Below are 17692 nucleotides of genomic sequence, written 5' to 3'. Positions count from 1 at the left end.
CCCCAGCCGACACCACTTTCACGCGCACACACTGCCACGCTCCCTCGGTCTCCATCCTCTCACGTGCTCACCCTTGCACGTTCACACGCGACCCTCGCACACACACACGCACACTCATTCTCACCTGCTTACTCCGCACCAGCATCCGACCTTCACAATCACACACGTACACCTGCACGCACACACCTTGCTACACTCACGCCCATGAGTCACCTTTGTCCGCCTTGGATCTCAGGCCTCACACGCGTGTGCCCCCAGGAATCACAGTCACACCGGGACCCACGCTCTACCTCACTCCGCTTTCCGGACTCCCTTACCCACCATCCTTCACCATCCCCTACCCTCACTCTCCCACCTGGACCCCTGAGATTCACAATCACAGCATGCACTTACGCACCTGCACACCCTCATTCTCACACACACTCCTTCACCTACCTCTGGGGCTGACACACGTACCCTCTCAGTCACCCAGACCAACACGTGCACCTACATCCTCTCCTGCACAGTGTCCTGGATCCACTAACTCTCCAAGGACTCGATAAAATTTTAAGAACAGAAAGAAGATGAATAGTGGTGAAGGCAGGAGGGAAGGAAGTGAAAAATCCATATGTAGTAAAAGAGCCTCAAAATGTAACACCGTGTAAACTAACCTACTGCAACTAAAGGAAATTTTGAAGTAGCCACATCTAGTACATTTCATGCGGGATGCGGGTGCCTTTTGTTTGCGATGAACAAGGGCAAAGCCACCAAGTGTCTGTGTCTGAGGCCTTAGGTGAAGTGTGACTTATCTCATGTTCCGATGAAGTTCCTCAAGAAAAGCATGTCATTAGACGTTGCTGCATGGCACCTTTGAAGGGAAAACAGCATTCTTTGGCTAACAGACCCGGTCTGCTTTGCGTCCTGTACCTAGGACAGTGCTAAGTGCACAGCGTGATACACACACAGTCAACTCTCAGTAAAGGCTCATTGAGTGGAGGAAATGTAAACATCCTGACCCACCAATTATGGCATCAGAGGAGGCCCCACCCTCTCCCACCTGCTCCCCTAAGGTCCCCTCTCAAACCCCACCCACCTCAGACCCCTTTCTCTACTCCACTACCATAGAAGGTAACAGACAAGACCGAAGAGATTGTGGCCCTTTAATCCAAGTTCCCCCACACAGCTGGTGTTGAGTAAATGTGAGCTCTTGTTTTTTGGGGGGTTTTGTTTTGTTTTGTTTTTGCGGTACGCGGGCCTCTCACTGTTGTGGCCTCTCCCGTTGCGGAGCACAGGCTCCGGACGCGCAGGCTCAGCGGCCATGGCTCACGGGCCCAGCCGCTCCACGGCATGTGGGATCTTCCCAGACGGAGGCATGAACCCGTGTCCCCTGCATTGGCAGGCGGACTCTCAACCACTGCGCCACCAGGGAAGCCCTGAGCTCTTCTCTTGTCTTGTTTTGTTTTGTTTTGTTTTCTGAGCTCTTGTTTTAATCGAGCACCTAAAACACACGTGGAATCCCACATTTAATCCTCCCAGCCCTGCCAGCTGAGTCTAAATGGTCACACCCATTTCACAGGTGAGGAAACAGAAACTCAGAGTGGCCTGCACAAAGCAACGTGATTAGGAAGGAACTCAGCTGGGCTCCCAGGCCAGGTCTTTCCTGATCCAGAAGGCAGGAAAAATGCCCTCCAGTGACCAACGGATTCAGTTATCATGACATTTCCAGGTACCTATTAATCCTGATTCCAAATATCTTCCAGCTCCCTCTGCTCCTTGTGGAGCCCACCCGTGGCCACCCTTGTCAGGCTGTGCCCTCATTGTCTAGAATATGCAGTAATAATAGTGGCTCCCTCATCTGAGATCCTGTATCACTTCCACCATCTCCCAACTGTAGACCCAGAGGCAACTTACAAACTGCTGAGGCTCAGTTTCCTCATCTGTAAAATGGGGATAGTACCAGCCTCAGAGGATTGTTGGAAGGGTTAAATGGGCCAATCACGTACATAAAGCAATTCGAAGAGTGCATACGCAGAGGGAGAATGTGGGCAGTTCAGGATTGTTGGAAGAATTCAGGGCAATAACAGGAACATATAAAGCACTTAGTGCAGCGCATGCCACAAGGTCAATTCTCATCAAGGTTAGCTACTACAATTTCTCGTCCTCCTCCTACAATGAATATTATTTTTTTTCCTAATTAAAGAAAGAACACCACAGTGTTATCAAATGGTGGTCTCTGGACAAAAAGATTCTAGGTAGATATTTGAAATATAATTCAGTCACTAGATTATTTTTTGTAGTAGTTAGTACAGAGAGCTCCACATCCCATCCCATACCCACCTTACCTCATATCCACCCCCACCCCAAACCCAGCAGTCTCCCTTATTAACATTTTGCATTACTGTGGTACATCCAAGTGGATCTTAAAATTTTCTTTATGTTTTGTCTATACTTTCTGCTTTTTCTCTAGTGAACAGGTATCACTTTTACAATGTCTTTAAGTAAATACATTTTTAAAAGACCAAAGAGCCCCCTCAATCTCCAAAGGTAATAACATTTTCATATGAAAAGAGGCGATTTTTATTGCCTTTGCATTTTCCAAATTTCTTTCAGTGCACTTTTATAATCAATACAGAAAACACTTTAGAAGACTCCCTTCCAGCAAGGCAATCCCTCAGGAAAGGAGGCACTTAAAGGCTTTTATCTCTTCTTGAGAGAGATCCAGATGCTTGCGTGAGATAGCAGAGAGCCTGTGGGGAGAGCAGCAGAGCTGGGGCAGTGATGGCATGAGGATGGGAGGAGGGGCACAGCATCCCTCTTCCGGGCCCAGCCCTGCCTTCTTCTCCCTGTGGTCCTAGGAGTGGTCACCTCAGGTCCTGCTTTCTGAGGAGCAGCCCCTTTTGTGGCCCTTGACAGCCATCTCCATCCAAGAGGCCCCGGGTACAAGAAGCCACTGACCCCTAGAAAGCTGGAGCAGAAAGATCTTTGACAGGTAAACCAACCTAGTCTAGCCTCTTGTTTCCAGAAATCAGAGAGACTGAGGCCCACAGAGGTCACCCAACCTCACCAACAGATGTTGGGCCCAGACCATAATCGATGTTGAGACTCAGTCCAGCCCGCGCTGAACCCTCATTTTCATGGATCACCAAGCTGGCTGCAGCTGGTTACAGAGTGTTGGTGGTAAGAGGACATGAAGTCAGGGGCACTAATGGGTGAAAGAGTCAGGGAAAACAGGAACAATGACTTAATGAAAATGTTTTGGGTAAACTCAGGCTGGGGAGAGAAGAAGTTCTTTTGGTGCCTAGAATCTTCTCTGAATGAATTCTCTCTGAATGAATGCATTCGTTTAGGTAGTCCCTAAGAGTTTCTCAGCCTCAGCGCTACTGACATCAGGGCTGAATATTTCTTTACTGTGAGAGGCTGTCCTGTGCATTGTAAGATGGTTAGCAGCATCCCTCATCTCTATCCACTACATGCCAGTAGCAGCTCACCCCCTCCTCCCTGGTTGTGACCTCCACTGATGTTTTCAGACACTGCAAAATGTCCCTGGAGGGCAAAACTGTCCCTAGTTGAGACCCACTGGGCTAGAATGTGATGTTAAATCATTTCTAAATCTCTAGTAAAACTGTGTCTCTAACACTAATCTTATCTTCCCACTCCCCCTTTTTGGGGAAAGAACTTTGTAAGTGCTTTCCACAAGCACCTATATCTAGCTAGGATTTAGTAACATTACTTTGTTTGTATGGTACTGTTTTTACCTCCAAAAAGACAGAGGAAGTTTAGGAAAAACACCCCTGAACAATTCATTCAAGTCATCCTCACCAAGGACCTACAATATTCCAGGCCCTGGGGATACAGTGAAGAGACACACAATCCCTGCTGCCTAGGACTGGGGGCTCTGCTGGTTCCTAGAGGTAAGAAAAGACTGGTCATCTTCAGCAAGATGACCAGATGACCCGTCGAGCACACTCTTCCGGGTTACCTGTGTCTTTCCTTGTCTTTGAGCTCTCTTACAACTCTCTAACTTGCAGAAAACCCAATAGTAACACAAACGATTCTTCTCCATAGAAATGCAAATGAACTTTGTCCAGTGGAATGCAGTTGATTCTAGCCTGTGGATACTGACCATTTTTTGCATCTTTATGTAAATTCACTTCAACTTTCCTGATTGCCTGAAATTGGGGAGTTCTTTCAATTCTCCTTTCAATCAGTTGTAAAACTCTTGATACAATCTTAGACACATTCATTTTACATTTGTAGGAGTCCTGATTTTCCCCTTCTAAAATGTTATATTTCAACAGGATAGACAGAAAATAAACAAGCAAACATTTCAGAGAGTGCAAAATGCCATGTGGACAACAGAACGCGGCAATGTGAAAGAGATATTGTGCTTGTTTATCATTCTTTCTTGATAAAAAGTTGGCAACGCTAAGCAATTCCCTTCTATTCCAGGTATATCTACAGCACTTACCACCAGAGAAGGTCATTAGTTTCACTGTTTTTAATTTAAGGACCCACAATTATCCCTTCAGGATAAAATAAACCTTGGTATCCTTTGTTCCATTCCTTGTCTTTGAACACTGGTATTTCTTTCAACTGACTTCTTTCCTTAAAACAATAGATTGTTTACAAAGGGTGGGAGGGTAGAAAATGAGGGGAGCTGAAGAGAGGGGAAGAAACACAAGTCATTTGGGATGTTCATTCTTCTCTCAGAAAGGTCACATATTTAGACCTTGAAGTGCAGAGCTTGACGCTTCTTTTAAACACCTTTGCCAGGCCTTACCTTAATACCACGATTGCAAAGTCCACTTCTGAGAGGTAAATTTACTTATCCTCATTTTGGCCTAGCTTAGCTAATTCTCCATTTTTCTTTTATTTAGAAATAGTTGGATTAAAAAAAAAAAGTTGGAATTAGTCACAGAAAAGTGATAAGGAAGGACCTGGGGGTTTTTGGTGTTTTGGGTTTTTTTAGGCAAAAGTCTTGGATTTCCATGGATGCCAAGAGCAATAAACCCCTCGACCAAAAGCAGCTGCTTCTTTGAGCGCATTACGAGACTTTAACAACTTTGAGAGTTCACTCATTTTCTTTGAAGAGAAATGAGCATTCCTTATTTAGGCAGTTAATGATTTTGTTTGGAACCAAGAAAACAAAACTGGGGGAATAGCTAGGACTGAGAATAATTACTCCACAAGAAGTATATGCTTTCTCCACTGGAAAAAGTGCCCCTTTAAATGATTTACATGGTTACAGAATCCATAACATCAGTGGTGCCAAGGAGAGAAGAAAGTAAAGGTATGAATTAGCTGCTGTGGTGTTTAGGTCTCCATCAAGACAAGGTCGGAGTCACAAGGTTAGCCAAATACAGCTCTTTGATTCAGCATAGGCTCCCAATACCAAGAAAGGGCCTGGAGAGCCAGCAACGTTCTGCCATTTTGTAACTTCCAACCACACAAGCATCCAAACGTCCTGGGGTAATTTGTCGGAGGCGGTGGTGGAGAGGGGGTAAAGTGTACAGGTAGGAACCAATGAAATTGTAACTACTGCTGAAATACCATTACTCACGTATCTACATTTGAAGACACGCAGAAAACCCACCTTAGAAATTACCCCACCAGCCTACTCTTTTTTCACATTTTATTAATCAGAGAATGACGATGTATGTCATTTCATGCATGTCCCACGTGTTATGAGCTGCAAAGAACCACATCACCTTGAAGGTAAAGGAGCTGCCCACCGCCTGGGGGCTTCTGACCCACGTGACTTCCTTCCTCAGTCCCAAAAGATTGAACCAGGAGACTCCGCCTGATCCAGCGTTGGGACAAATCATACCCAACCAACTAGGATAGTGTTGATTTTCTGAACTAAACAGGAAATAGTGATGGCTAACTATTTTACACTTACGATGTCTCAGATTAGATGAGCATAAAAATGCATCACCTCACCATTGTCTTATGAATCCAATATCATCCCCATTTTGCAGACAAGATATCCAAGGTTTCATGTTATCTTGTCTTAGGGCAGGCACCCCGCCCAAGTGTTGAGCTGGGACATCTTGCCCAAATGAAAACCCAGTGTTCTCACGATGAACCCTTCTTTTCCCCCGATTTGAAATGTACCTGTTTCATCTAACTCCTCGCTGATTTTGTTTCTGGACTTTCTGTGTATCCTGACACGTAAGTTTCCTGTTTGGGCTCAGGGATCTGCTGAGTTGTAAACAACCGGAGTTACTTTTGAAACTATTGAAGGGCTTCCTGTAAATGTGCAGATTTTCAACACCTTCCGCGAGGTTAGGGTTTAGCTGAACTGTCACCTGACTCAGGGGCTCTTGGCAAGTTCTGCCGCCATAAAGGTGCAACTTTTCCACCTGGAGGTGGGCCTCTCCCAAGCTTTCTCCAGGCCCTCTGCACATGCACGTTCCTCATGCAACGCAACAAATCCTTTCCCAGAACACTTGTCTTTAAGCAGGTTCTGGGCGTGCCAACTGAAAGCAGAGGGCCAGCAGGAAAGGTGGAAGTTCTTTTTTTTCAGCTTTACTGAGATATAACTGACAACGGGAAGTTTATTCTTAAAGTCAAAAGCCTTTTGGAACTCCCTCAAATCGTCCATCAAGTATCAAAAACTGTTGTGAATACACGGAACCCACAGAGGAACACACAACACAGGCAGGTCTCAAGTTAAAAGAATACGTTCTATGGCAGCTGTACTGCTCACAACCTATTCTTCTGGCTTCATAGATTAAGGCCGAGGGCTTCCCTGGTGGCACAGTGGTTGAGAGTCCGCCTGCCGATGCAGAGGACACGGGTTCGTGCCCCAGTCCGGGAAGATTCCACATGCCGCGGAGCGGCTTGGCCCGTGAGCCATGGCCGCTGGGCCTGCGCGTCCGGAGCCTGTGCTCCGCAACGGGAGAGGCCACAGCAGTGAGAGGCCCGCGTACCGCAAAAAAAAAAAAAAAAAAAAAAAAAAAAAGATTAAGGCCGAGAAAACAGCCACACACACACATGCTTACGAAAACAACTGCAAACACACGTGGAAACATTCATAATCTTTGTCCTAGCAATCCCTCAAGGAGGAATTCACCCTGGAGTCAAGTGCAAGAAAAGTTAGACCACAAAGATGATCAAAACCAAAGTCTGGAGGAAACATAATTACTGTCCAGCAATAGCTGATTAAACATTTTTGTATTATTGCAGATATTTAAAAAGGATTAGCCAGAAATGTGCTTTACCTTGGAAAGATGTCTCTAATATGTGAGAGGAGAAAGCATATTTTCCACTTAAGTAAAACAATTCTCATACATTCGAATCTAGAAAGACATAAAACTTAGCTGTAGGGTAGTATCAATTGTGAGAAAGGATGAAAATTCTAAATACTTGGGACCAGGGCATATTAGTTTAGATCAGCAGTCCCCAACCTTTTTGGCACCAGGGACTGGTTTGGTGGAAGACAATTTTTCCACATACATGGGTGGGGGGAAGGTTCAGGCGGTAATGCGAGGGGTGGGGGAAGGTTCAGGCGGTAATGCGAGCGATGGGCAGCGGCCAATGAAGCTTTGCTTGCTCACCTGTCACTCACCTCCTGCCGTGTGGCCCGGTTCCTAACAGGCCATGGATTGGTACCAGTCCACTGCCCAGGGATGGGGACCCCTGGTTTAGATCCCTCCATTTCAATTATCTAAACGATTGGGTTTATCTCGCTCTCAGTCAAGAGTGGCTGCTTTACCCTAAATTAAGATGAGTTGAGGTCAAAGAACATCAAACCCCGGGGAGGAGGGCATCCACCTGCAAAAGAAGTTGACACGCAGAGCTCACATCAGGTCAAAGGCAATATGGACACAACTCCTAGACCTTTCCTGGATGTCAAGACTCCTTTCCGGGATGCTGCGGTACCCACATCCATTACATAATGAGCCTGATGCCGTGTCTTGCAAAGACACAACACAGCACAAGAGGGTACTATGCCAGGAGGACATTACCATGGTCCTGCCCTTGTGTCTCTCCTCAAAGAGCACTTTTCCCACCACCCTAAGATTCTTCCCTTGGAATTAAATCCCACCTCCTATGTGATTCTCAGCCCATCCCCTTCTAAGCAGCCAGCCTGTAAGTATGAGATGATTAAAATACTGTCTCTCTGGGAATTCCATGGCGGTCCAGTGGTTAGGGCTCTGCACTCCACTGCAGGGGGCACAGGTTCGATCTCTGGTCAGGGAACTAAGATCCCGCATGCAGTGTGGCATGGCCAAAAAAATCAGAAACAAAAACCAGAATCTGTCTCTCTGCCCTGTGACGTGTAACCAGGTATGGATGGGTTGAAACGTGGGATCATCTAGGGCCTGATAAATTTTCCACAGTTACAAGCGAACACAAGCAAAGTTCTCTAGAAGGAGAGGACTCTAATAAAATGCCTTAAAAAAGAAAGATACCAACCAGCAAGTAGTTAGCTGTGTGTGCTTGAGTAGTGGGTCAAGCATAGATGTAACCAGATGTGCAGCTTCTATTCCAGGACCTAGAGAGACCAAGAGAGCTGGAAACGATTGTCAGTTAACGATTCTCAGGGTTGTTTTTTTTTAATTTTTTGGCTGCGCTGCACAGCATGTGGGGTCTTAGTTCCCCCACCAGGGATCGAACCCACATCCCCTGCATTTGAAGCGTGGAGTCTTAACCACTGGACCACCAGGGAAGTCCAGGATTCTCAAGTTTAGAGCAGAAACTACCAGAAAAACTTACATACACACCTGGTGGTGAAAAAAAGAACCATCCAAAATTTATTCTCCAACAGACAGACAGCATCAGCAGGTAAAAACTACAGGGGTTTCTCCGTAGATCATACATTCACAAGGCATTAGCTTAACAAGTGAGAAAGCCTCTGGTGTATTTTCTGTAACAATATCCACTTCACAGTGTAAACAGGTACTATTATGTGTTCACTTACAATTCCAGAAGGAAAGGCACAACTTGGCAAAACAAAAAAAATTATTTTTGGATCCTAAAGTCAGGTGCAATTACCGAGAGACAGACTTGAGAACAGTCACAATCCACTTGTCCACATAGAGGGGCAAAGACTTCACCCAGAAATGTGGGTCTTTCTTTCTCCTTCCTTGTTAAATCCTCAAGAGTAACGCTTCATCGTCTGCTTAATATCACATATACAAAAGGGGGATTAAGAAAAAAAGAATCACAACATGTTGAACTTCCAGCTGCTCCCACCAATACATCAACTCTTAGGTTTACGACAGGACCTAGGAACACTTCAGCGGTCATCAAATAAGAAAATAGAGACTATAGCTACAAAAATAACACATGAATGAGGTAGATAAATTAAAGCTTTCACATCCAGGACTTGCCTGTTCCAACTTGGTAGCCTTCATGCAATACTCAGAAAAAAAAAAATCTTCATAATTACTTGGCATAAGTCACAATCAAGGAACTTCTGGTACAAATTAGTATAAGAAGTTATTAGTGTATAATAAGACATGCCCTTCCTGTGAGTTTGTTTCTTCAAGAACGGACACCCAGCTCTTCAGAGTAGGCACCGGTGAACTAAATTAGGTCACCTGAGATTCCCTGCTCAGGTGCTCACCTCTCCTGGTTTTAGGAAGAAGAAGGGCATCTGGAAAGCATAGGGAGGACACCTTGGCACTCTTGGGACTCCAACTGAACTGTATTTAAATAAGCAGCAACACACACACCGACTTTCTAAGGACTAAAATCTGTCCACTTGAGGGCATTCTACTTCAGGTTCCAAAGTTGAAAAAAAATTTGGAATTCTACAACCTCGGCTTTTAAAAAAAAAAAAAAGTACATTCAAAAAAGAAAAGAAAGATGGGTGTAGGGTTGGGAGAATACCAAACAGGTCCCTAAACAGACGACAGACCTTGTCCATTTACCCGCATACAGTCACCGCAGAAGTAAGTATACAGTACCCACCCACCCCTCCCCCCACCCCCCAAACAGGCAAAACAGTTGTCTTCTCCATGGTGGTTCAACACCTTCCAACTTGAAATAGGGCACAGTCTTTGGAAACAGTTACTCTAGGTTGTACAAAGGTTTTATGTATATAGTTTGTTGCAAGTAACAAAACTACTTTGCAAGACCCGCTTCTTTCCAAAATTAAAAAAAAAAATACTAGTCTATATTTGTTTTAGTATGAATTTTTTTTTTGATTTTTTCTTTTTTGTTTGTTTGTTTTTGCAAAGCAGCATAGCAACATTGTGATTGTAGGATGTGCCTGAGGTTGTGGTCACAACTGTAAACATTATTTGCACATCAGGAAGAAAACTGGAGGAGATGGGGTCTTTAAGAAAAACAAACAAAAAAGGGACAGTTCTAGAGAGGTCACGGCACTACTCCTTCGACGTGCGTTCTCCTGTAGCTTAGCTGACGGCGATCTTGTTTTCCTCCAGGAAGTGAGGGAACTGGTGTTTGGGGACGCTGTCGGCAGCTCCTGGCTTCTCCACCTCGGCACTGATGGCCGACTGGGAGCCATCCATCTTGGAGGTAGCGGTGTTATTCACCACAGAGCTGGCCCCCAGCGACACCGGGAGGGTGGGAATGCCACCACTCTGGATCACAGAGATTTCGTTGGTCTTCATGGCCAGACCACCATTGAGCATGGTGGCGTACTGATTCCACACAACAGGGTCCACGTTCACCGAAGGGGCCAGGATTTCCTTGGGAAATATCTCGGGGACCCTCTTTCCGTCCGTTCCTAATAGAGCCATGGTGTTCTCGATGGCCAGCTTCCTGCCACGGCGTGCCGAGCTATTGTTGGCCCCGTGCGTCATATAATGGACCTGTGGGAAGAGGGACAGAAAGGTTTCCACCAAAACAGAGATGGGATTGCATGTGGGCAAACCAAAGTCAAGTCTGCCTATGGGTTTGGTCTATCTAAACTTATATTTAAAAATTAGATTTCATATTAAAAAAATCCAGATATTGGGCTTCCCTGGTGACGCAGTGGTTAAGAATCCGCCTGTCAATGCAGGAGATACGGGATCCAGTCCTGGTCCGGGAAGATCCCACATGCCGCGGAGCAACTAAGCCCATGCGCCACAACTACTGAGCCTGCGCTCTGGAGCCCATGTGCCACAACTACTGAAGCCCATGCACCTAAAGTCTGTGCTCCGCCACAAGAGAAGCCACCGCAATGAGAAGCCTGCGCACCGCAACAAAGAGTAGCCCCTGCTCACCGCAACTAAAGAAAAGCCCTGGTGCAGCGACGAAGACCCAATGCACCCAAAATAAATAAATTTATTTTTTTTAAAAAATACAGATACCTATTCTCTTGGGGGGAGAAAAAATCAGATCATCCGGCAACCATGGATCTACATTCCTGCCTAGAGGCAAGTAAGGGCAACCGAGGCGGGGAATACACACTCCAATTTTCCCCATACCACTGTTCACATATACAGTTTTGTCAACACCTACTACATAGCAGTGTTGTTTCAAGTGCTAGGGTTACAACTTGTGAACACACAAACTTACACAGTTAACAAATGGTACGGAACTTAACACATACAGACACGGGGTACAAGTAAAACGGGAAAATCTATAAGACCAGTAGGTTACATCAATGTCAATATCCTGGTTATTATTTATTCTATAGTTGTGCAAAATTCTATCACTGGGAGAAACTAGCAAAGCGGGTAAGCATCTCTGTATGACTTCTCCCTCTGCATGAATCGACAATTACTTGAATAAAAATTTGAGTTAAAGGGCTTCCCTGGTGGCGCAGTAGTTGAGAGTCCGCCTGCCGATGCAGGGGACACGGGTTCGTGCTCCCGTCCAGGAAGATCCCACGTGCCGTGGAGCAGCTAGGCCCATGAGCCATGGCCGCTGAGTCTGCACGTCCGGAGCCTGTGCTCCACAACAGGAGAGGCCACAACAGTGAGAGGCCCGCGTACCGCAAAAAAAAAAAAAAAAGAAAATTTGAGTTAAAAAAATAATCTTTGAACAAAACAGACCCTGGCCTGATGGAGGTGACATCCTAAATACATAAGTGTGTCAACAAGAGTAATCACTGCTTTAGAGAAAAATAAGCCTAGTTGGGAAGGTTACACGAGGCCATGGGGAATGAATGTTATTTCATCTATGGTAGCAGACAACGCAAGGACTCTTCTGAAGAGGAAAGAGATCCTACCACTTACTGCTGCTTCGACCTGCAGCCTCCTACCTGCAATTATGTTCCTGGTCTGGTTTTTGAGTTTTCAAATCCCTTTCTTTATAAAGAGTTGAAGAACGTGATGGGTCCTGGGTTTCAAGCATTCTCACATCACTTCACTGACATGCCTAGAAGTCAGCAGTTATCCCAGCGGGCTCAGACGTCACTTGCTCTTCATCACTCCAAGAAATTACTAAGATGTTCCTGGCATCACGTGAAACACTCATACAACTCAATTAATCTCCAAGCAACCCTGAGGTCATTACCATGATCCCCATGCCTGAGAAACCGAGGCACAGGAGCCACCTGCCCAAGCAGCTCCAAACCTTCCCCAGGTTGATCCAAGGCCCCTGAATAAATTTACGCTTTGTATTTCTGGAAGTTGGGGTTACAGATTAAATTACTTCCATGTTCCTCCCCTGACATTTTTGCCACCTAGACTAAAATATTAAGAGAATATAGTTTTTTCAATAAGTACTTTTAATTTCTAAAATGACATGAGGTCTTCTAGGTCAACTTTAAGATGAAGTTTCAACCTTCATTCTCATGACAAAGAATTCAACTAGTCTACTCACTGGGGAGCTAGTTAGAGAAAAGAGGTCCAGAGGAACACGCCTGGAACAAAGTAGAGGCAGGACCATGAGGGAAACCCAGGTTTCCCATCCTGTGTCCTTACACAGGCCACTTTCGATCCTTACATGGGACAGTCTCCCAGGTAATATCTTAGGTGGAACCAACTTATCCTAACAATAGTCACACGACATTCTTTGGAAGAACCCAGCTGTTCAGTTTCAAAGAAAGGCCAATAAACCTGGAGGCTTTCCTCCTTTAACTCCAGTGGCACTGTATCTATGTTTAACTCGTGGTATTTATTTCAACCTAGCAGGCCAGGAAAACAAAAACCAACGTACAGGGTGGTCATCAAGTCTGAAAGCACAGGCAAATCCGTAAAGGATTTATCAACACTACATTACAATACAAGACAAACATCATCTGTGTTTCCAGACTTGAACGATTTCATGCAGGCACTGACTACAACGAGAATCCCAACTTCAGAGATGCTGTAATGTGAGAAAGTCTGCTTCTTCTTTTTTCTGTTTTTTCCTTTTTGACTGCACTGCGAGGCGTGAACTCACCTTCAAGTTGCCTTTGGTGGTAAAAGCTCGCCCGCAAATGTTACACACGAAAGGCTTCTCCCCGGTGTGAGTCCGCTCGTGAATCTGAAGCGCGCTGGCAGATGAGAAGTTCTTCCCGCACCTCGTGCAGCCGTGCTGCTTGGCCTGTCGTCGGGGCTGGATGGCGAGCAAAGGTGTCACGCCTGGGGACACGGTCGCGGGACCAACGAACGCACCAGGAACTTCGACTTTGACATAGGCTGGCTGGGCTCGGATAAATGTCGGTGGGCCAGTGCTCCGACCTGGCGTGCACAGAAGAAAAAAACCCAAATTATCATCCTACAGTCATTCATTCTTCAATCCAAAAAGAAAGGAGCTTTGACCACAACTGCCCCACCGTTTGACAGCCTGCGAATAGCGTTCAGGAAATTGACACCTTGCAAGCAGCTTTCCTTTTACTTGTTTATCTGCACGGAGAATGACTCCAGCACTTCAGAGAAGGTTACTATTTTGGCTTTAAAGGTATCAGCAACAGTCACAGGCAATGCAATTCCAAGTTCAAATTCCTGCATTCAGTTACCTTTATAAAGTAAGCCCTGACACTATCTTTCTGATTCTACGATGTTGCTATTCTCCCATTTTTGCCATTAATGCCGTCAATAGGCACCCCATTTATACGGGGTGCTTTTAAAATAGGTTAGGTTCTTTCCTCTCCCTCAAGAGTTATTAATTTGTGAACTTTACATAAGGGAGTGAGGTTTCAGAATCAAGGAACTATGGCTTATCTCACTGGCCAAAGAGCAGTGCCCACTTTCTCAAATACTCTTCTACTGGAGCACTTACTTAGGATTACCCATGTTGCCCCCACAGGGCTCAAACACAAAAATAAAAACCCACCAAAAGTAAGTACGCTGTCCACACCCAGCTTGCAAGAACCGTCGTAAACAAAAGCATGTCTCTACTACGACAGAGGTAGTTATTATTGCCCTCTATCCAGAAGTACCCACAGAAAGGCTAATCGCCCTACAGGGGAGCTATTTCACATATACCACACTCTCCATTTGTCAAGTTCAACCCAGGTTCCTTTTGGACGACTCTGTGCCCAGAATGGACCTAAGTTAAATCCAAAGCTCTATCACCTTCCGTCTCAGTGCGGCTGTTCTCGGAGCTGTCCACTTTGCCACCGGTATCAGGAGACTTGGACTTGACACTCTCCGCTTGGCTATTGGCTGGGGAGACTGCCTGGAAGGACGTGGTCTCCAGGACATCTGGACTTTGGCTCGGATACTCCTGGTCCCCCATCACCGAGGAGGAAGAGTCGTTGGTCAAGCCATCACTCTCCACGGAACCATTTTCTCGGCTGCTCTGTCGCTGCAGGACAAGACCAGTGAGACCTGTCTTCCCCTGGGCATCTAGGGAAGCCACCGAGGCCAGCCCTAGAGTAGGTGATGCCGAGTGGATGCTGGGAAGGGGCATGGGGACCTTCGAGGAGCTGCCAAGAGCCTCCTGGGAGCAGACTTCGTCTACATCGATGCTTTCGACATCATCATGACAGACAACGCTTGTACTGCCATTTTCACCGACCATCATCGGCTCGGGACCCGTAAAGTCACAGGGATTCTCCGGCAGAGGCGTGTTGGGAATCTGACCGCCCATGTGCATCCGAATATGCTGCTGCAGCATGACCGCGTTGGTAAACTTCTTCTGGCAGATGGGGCACGAGTGCTGCGTCTTTATGGACGTGTTGGTCCGGTGCACCCCGAGGTGCGTCTTCAGGTTGCCTTTGGTGGAGAAGGCTCGACCACAGATCTTACACTGGAACGGCCTCTCCCCGGTGTGGGTACGGTAATGCATCTTGAGGGAACTTTGGCAGCTTAAGACACGGTGGCATATGAGACATTCGTTGGGGTCGGTGGTGGCCTTGTCGATGTTCTCCACCAGCTGCTGCAATTTCAGGGTCTCTGACCCCGGCTCGGGTGTCCCACTCCCTTGGAAGCCGCCAACCCTCGGGGAGTTAAGGTTGGGCCCCACCCCAGGTAGGATGCATCCATCCTCACTTTCCGGAGAAGGCCCGGGCTGCAGGTCGCTGGGCAACGGGCCACCCATGAGGTCCTTGGAGTTAGTCCCCGAAGAAAGATTCTGAGATAGCCCTACATTGGGGATCCCCGTCGCAAGGACGGGTTTGTTGTCTAAGGAGAGCCCGGATTCATCTACGGGGACAGGGCCAGAGAGCGCGTAGGGAAGGCCACTGCCTGCCGCCATCTTGTCGTGGAACTCGGCAAACAGCTGCGGGTTTGCCTTCACCTGGGGATGCCGATGAAAGTGCACCTTGAGGTTGCCCTTGGTGGTGAAGCGGTGACCGCAGACAGAGCACACGAAGGGTCTCTCTCCGGTGTGGGAGCGGAGGTGGATCTGCAAGGAGCTATCAGTCCCAAAAACCTTGCTACAGTACTTACACTTGTGCTTGTAGAGGACCTCGTCCTTGGGTTTGACATCTACCGGGGAGACACTCGGTGGCTTCCCTTTCCCTTTCTTGGACGGGTCTAACGCCACCGCGGAGAAGGGGCTCTGGAAGAGCACAGAGCCTGGGGCCTGAGGTAGCAACGCCCCCGGGAGACGCGACAGGACGTTGGGGAGCACCCGGGTCCCGTCTGGCTTCAGGGCGAAGGGCGTCAGCCCTGGGGACACGGAGCTGGCAGCAGAAGGGATGCTGGTGTGAGGTAGCTTGGCTGGCTTCAAGGTGTCCAGGGGCAAAGCTGGGCTCCCCGCCTTCTGGCTGAGCAGAGCCACAGCCGCTGAAACCTGCTGGGACACGTGGCCGCCCAGCGTCTTCAGGGAGTCAGCTCCGGCCACACCGCTGGAGTGGAGGGCGTGGGAGGCCCACAGGTTCACCTGCACACGGATCTGCTCCGTGAGCTGGATTTGCTGGAGCTGCTGCTGCTGCAGACATAGGATCTGCTCGAGGACCCAGGGGATGCTGCTGGCGCCGGGCAGCGGGGCTGGGGGCGCGTCTGCGCCCCGCTGGTTCACGGCCACCTTGGTGCCCCGTAGCGCTTGAAGCGTGACGTTGGTGTTGGCCACTTTGCCTTTGGGTAAATAGCTTATGTCCTGGGGTGTGGGTGGCAGGGCGGCCTCCGTCTTTAAGTACACGATGGACTCTGCCCCCGGCTTCTCCCTCGTGTCCCCTGAGCTGCCACCGTCCTCTCTGTGACCGTCCTTCCTGCTTGGGCTGCGTGGCTGGTGGCTCAGCACAGCCCCGGAGAAGTCTTCTGAAGGCACCGGCCCCTCGCTGTCGTTCATGATGAGGACAGGTGGATTTTTAGTGCAATTCTTCTTATGGTCTAAGAACTCCGAGAAACTGAAGAACTCGGCACAGCATTTCTCACAGATGTGAGTCTCCTCCCGCCGAGGCCTCTTTATCCCTGCTCCGTCCACGTTCACGTCATCGCCACTCCCTGGGGGGTTCATTGGAGTACCTGTGACAAGAGAGAAAAAGCTAAGAACTCTACCCAAGAAAGGATGTGGGGCGATTTCTTGGGAAAAACCACAGCTCACAGTCCAGAGGTCTTCGTGATCTGTGTCCCAACACGCACAAAACTGTGTAAGGGAACAAGGCACCCAAAGAGTCTCAAATGAACCAATCACTTAGGTAGTGGGGGTCAAATCATAAGGTCCCAAAATGTCCAATCCTAACCCCTGCACCTGTGCCAGTGACCTTCTTTGGGGCAGGGGGGGAAATCTTTGCAGTTGTAATTAGGGTGGGTCCCAAGCCCAGTATCTGGTGTCCCTAAGGAGAAAAGAAAGGGACATGAGACAGAATCAGGCCACATGAAGCCAAGGCAGGAGTTACGTGGCTTTTATAAGCCAAGGACGGCTGGAAGCCAACAAAAGGTAGGGAGGAGGCCTGGTACAGACTCACCCTCAGAGGCTCCAAAAGGAACCCTGCAACTCCTAAATGTCAGCTGTCCACCCTCCAGAACTGTGGGAATAAATCTGTCTTAAACCATCTAGTCTGTGCCAACTTATTAAGGCAGCCCTGGGAAACGCATACAATTCATTAAAATAATCCTCTTGGAGCTCTGGCCCTCACCCAGCTGAGAGCTGGCTCGAAAGGCAAATGGATCTCATGCCACCATAAAATGATGTTGGAAACCTGCTCAATTCATGGCCGCTCATCTCCATCCTGGGCCCATCGAAAGTGAAATTGCAGTAAGTCACTCATTCAGACAATGTGGTAAGTGTACCTTCCCACCAGGGACAATGAAAGTTTAAAGTGCTAAAAATTAATAAGAAAAAACACACTGAAAAAAAAGGAAAGATTGCATGTCCAAGAAAAAAAACTTCACTGACCTTCCTGATTATGAAAAACCTACAGAAATGCCTTAACAGGTCATTAAAGGATTAATAAGCCATTAAACAAAGAAAGAAGCCCAAGAAAGGAAGG

General features: G+C 47.4%; 1 protein-coding gene across 3 annotated transcripts in view; it reads right to left on the bottom strand.

Moving 5' to 3' along the window:
* Positions 1-10033: 10033 nt before the first annotated feature.
* Positions 10034-17692, bottom strand: part of SALL4 (spalt like transcription factor 4) — a 42354-nt gene continuing 34695 nt past the window's right edge. For 2 of the 3 annotated variants that reach the window (XM_027086972.1, XM_027086971.1), the window contains exons 2-4: positions 14388-16724; positions 13270-13550; positions 10034-10766 (exon numbers count right to left, since the gene is read on the bottom strand). In XM_027086972.1, coding sequence (XP_026942773.1) covers positions 10347-10766; positions 13270-13550; positions 14388-16724 — 3038 coding nt within the window. In that variant the 3' untranslated portion in view covers positions 10034-10346. The remainder of the gene's footprint in view (positions 10767-13269; positions 13551-14387; positions 16725-17692) is intronic. The other variant, XM_027086973.1, reaches the window with a different exon arrangement.

Source organism: Aethalodelphis obliquidens, unplaced genomic scaffold (genome assembly GCF_003676395.1).
Source record: "Aethalodelphis obliquidens isolate GAN/ISIS:26980383/991018 unplaced genomic scaffold, ASM367639v1 scaffold57, whole genome shotgun sequence".
Taxonomy (NCBI): Eukaryota; Metazoa; Chordata; class Mammalia; order Artiodactyla; family Delphinidae; genus Aethalodelphis; species Aethalodelphis obliquidens.
Note: the sequence above shows the minus strand (reverse complement) of the source record. Positions and strands in the feature narration are given on the sequence as shown.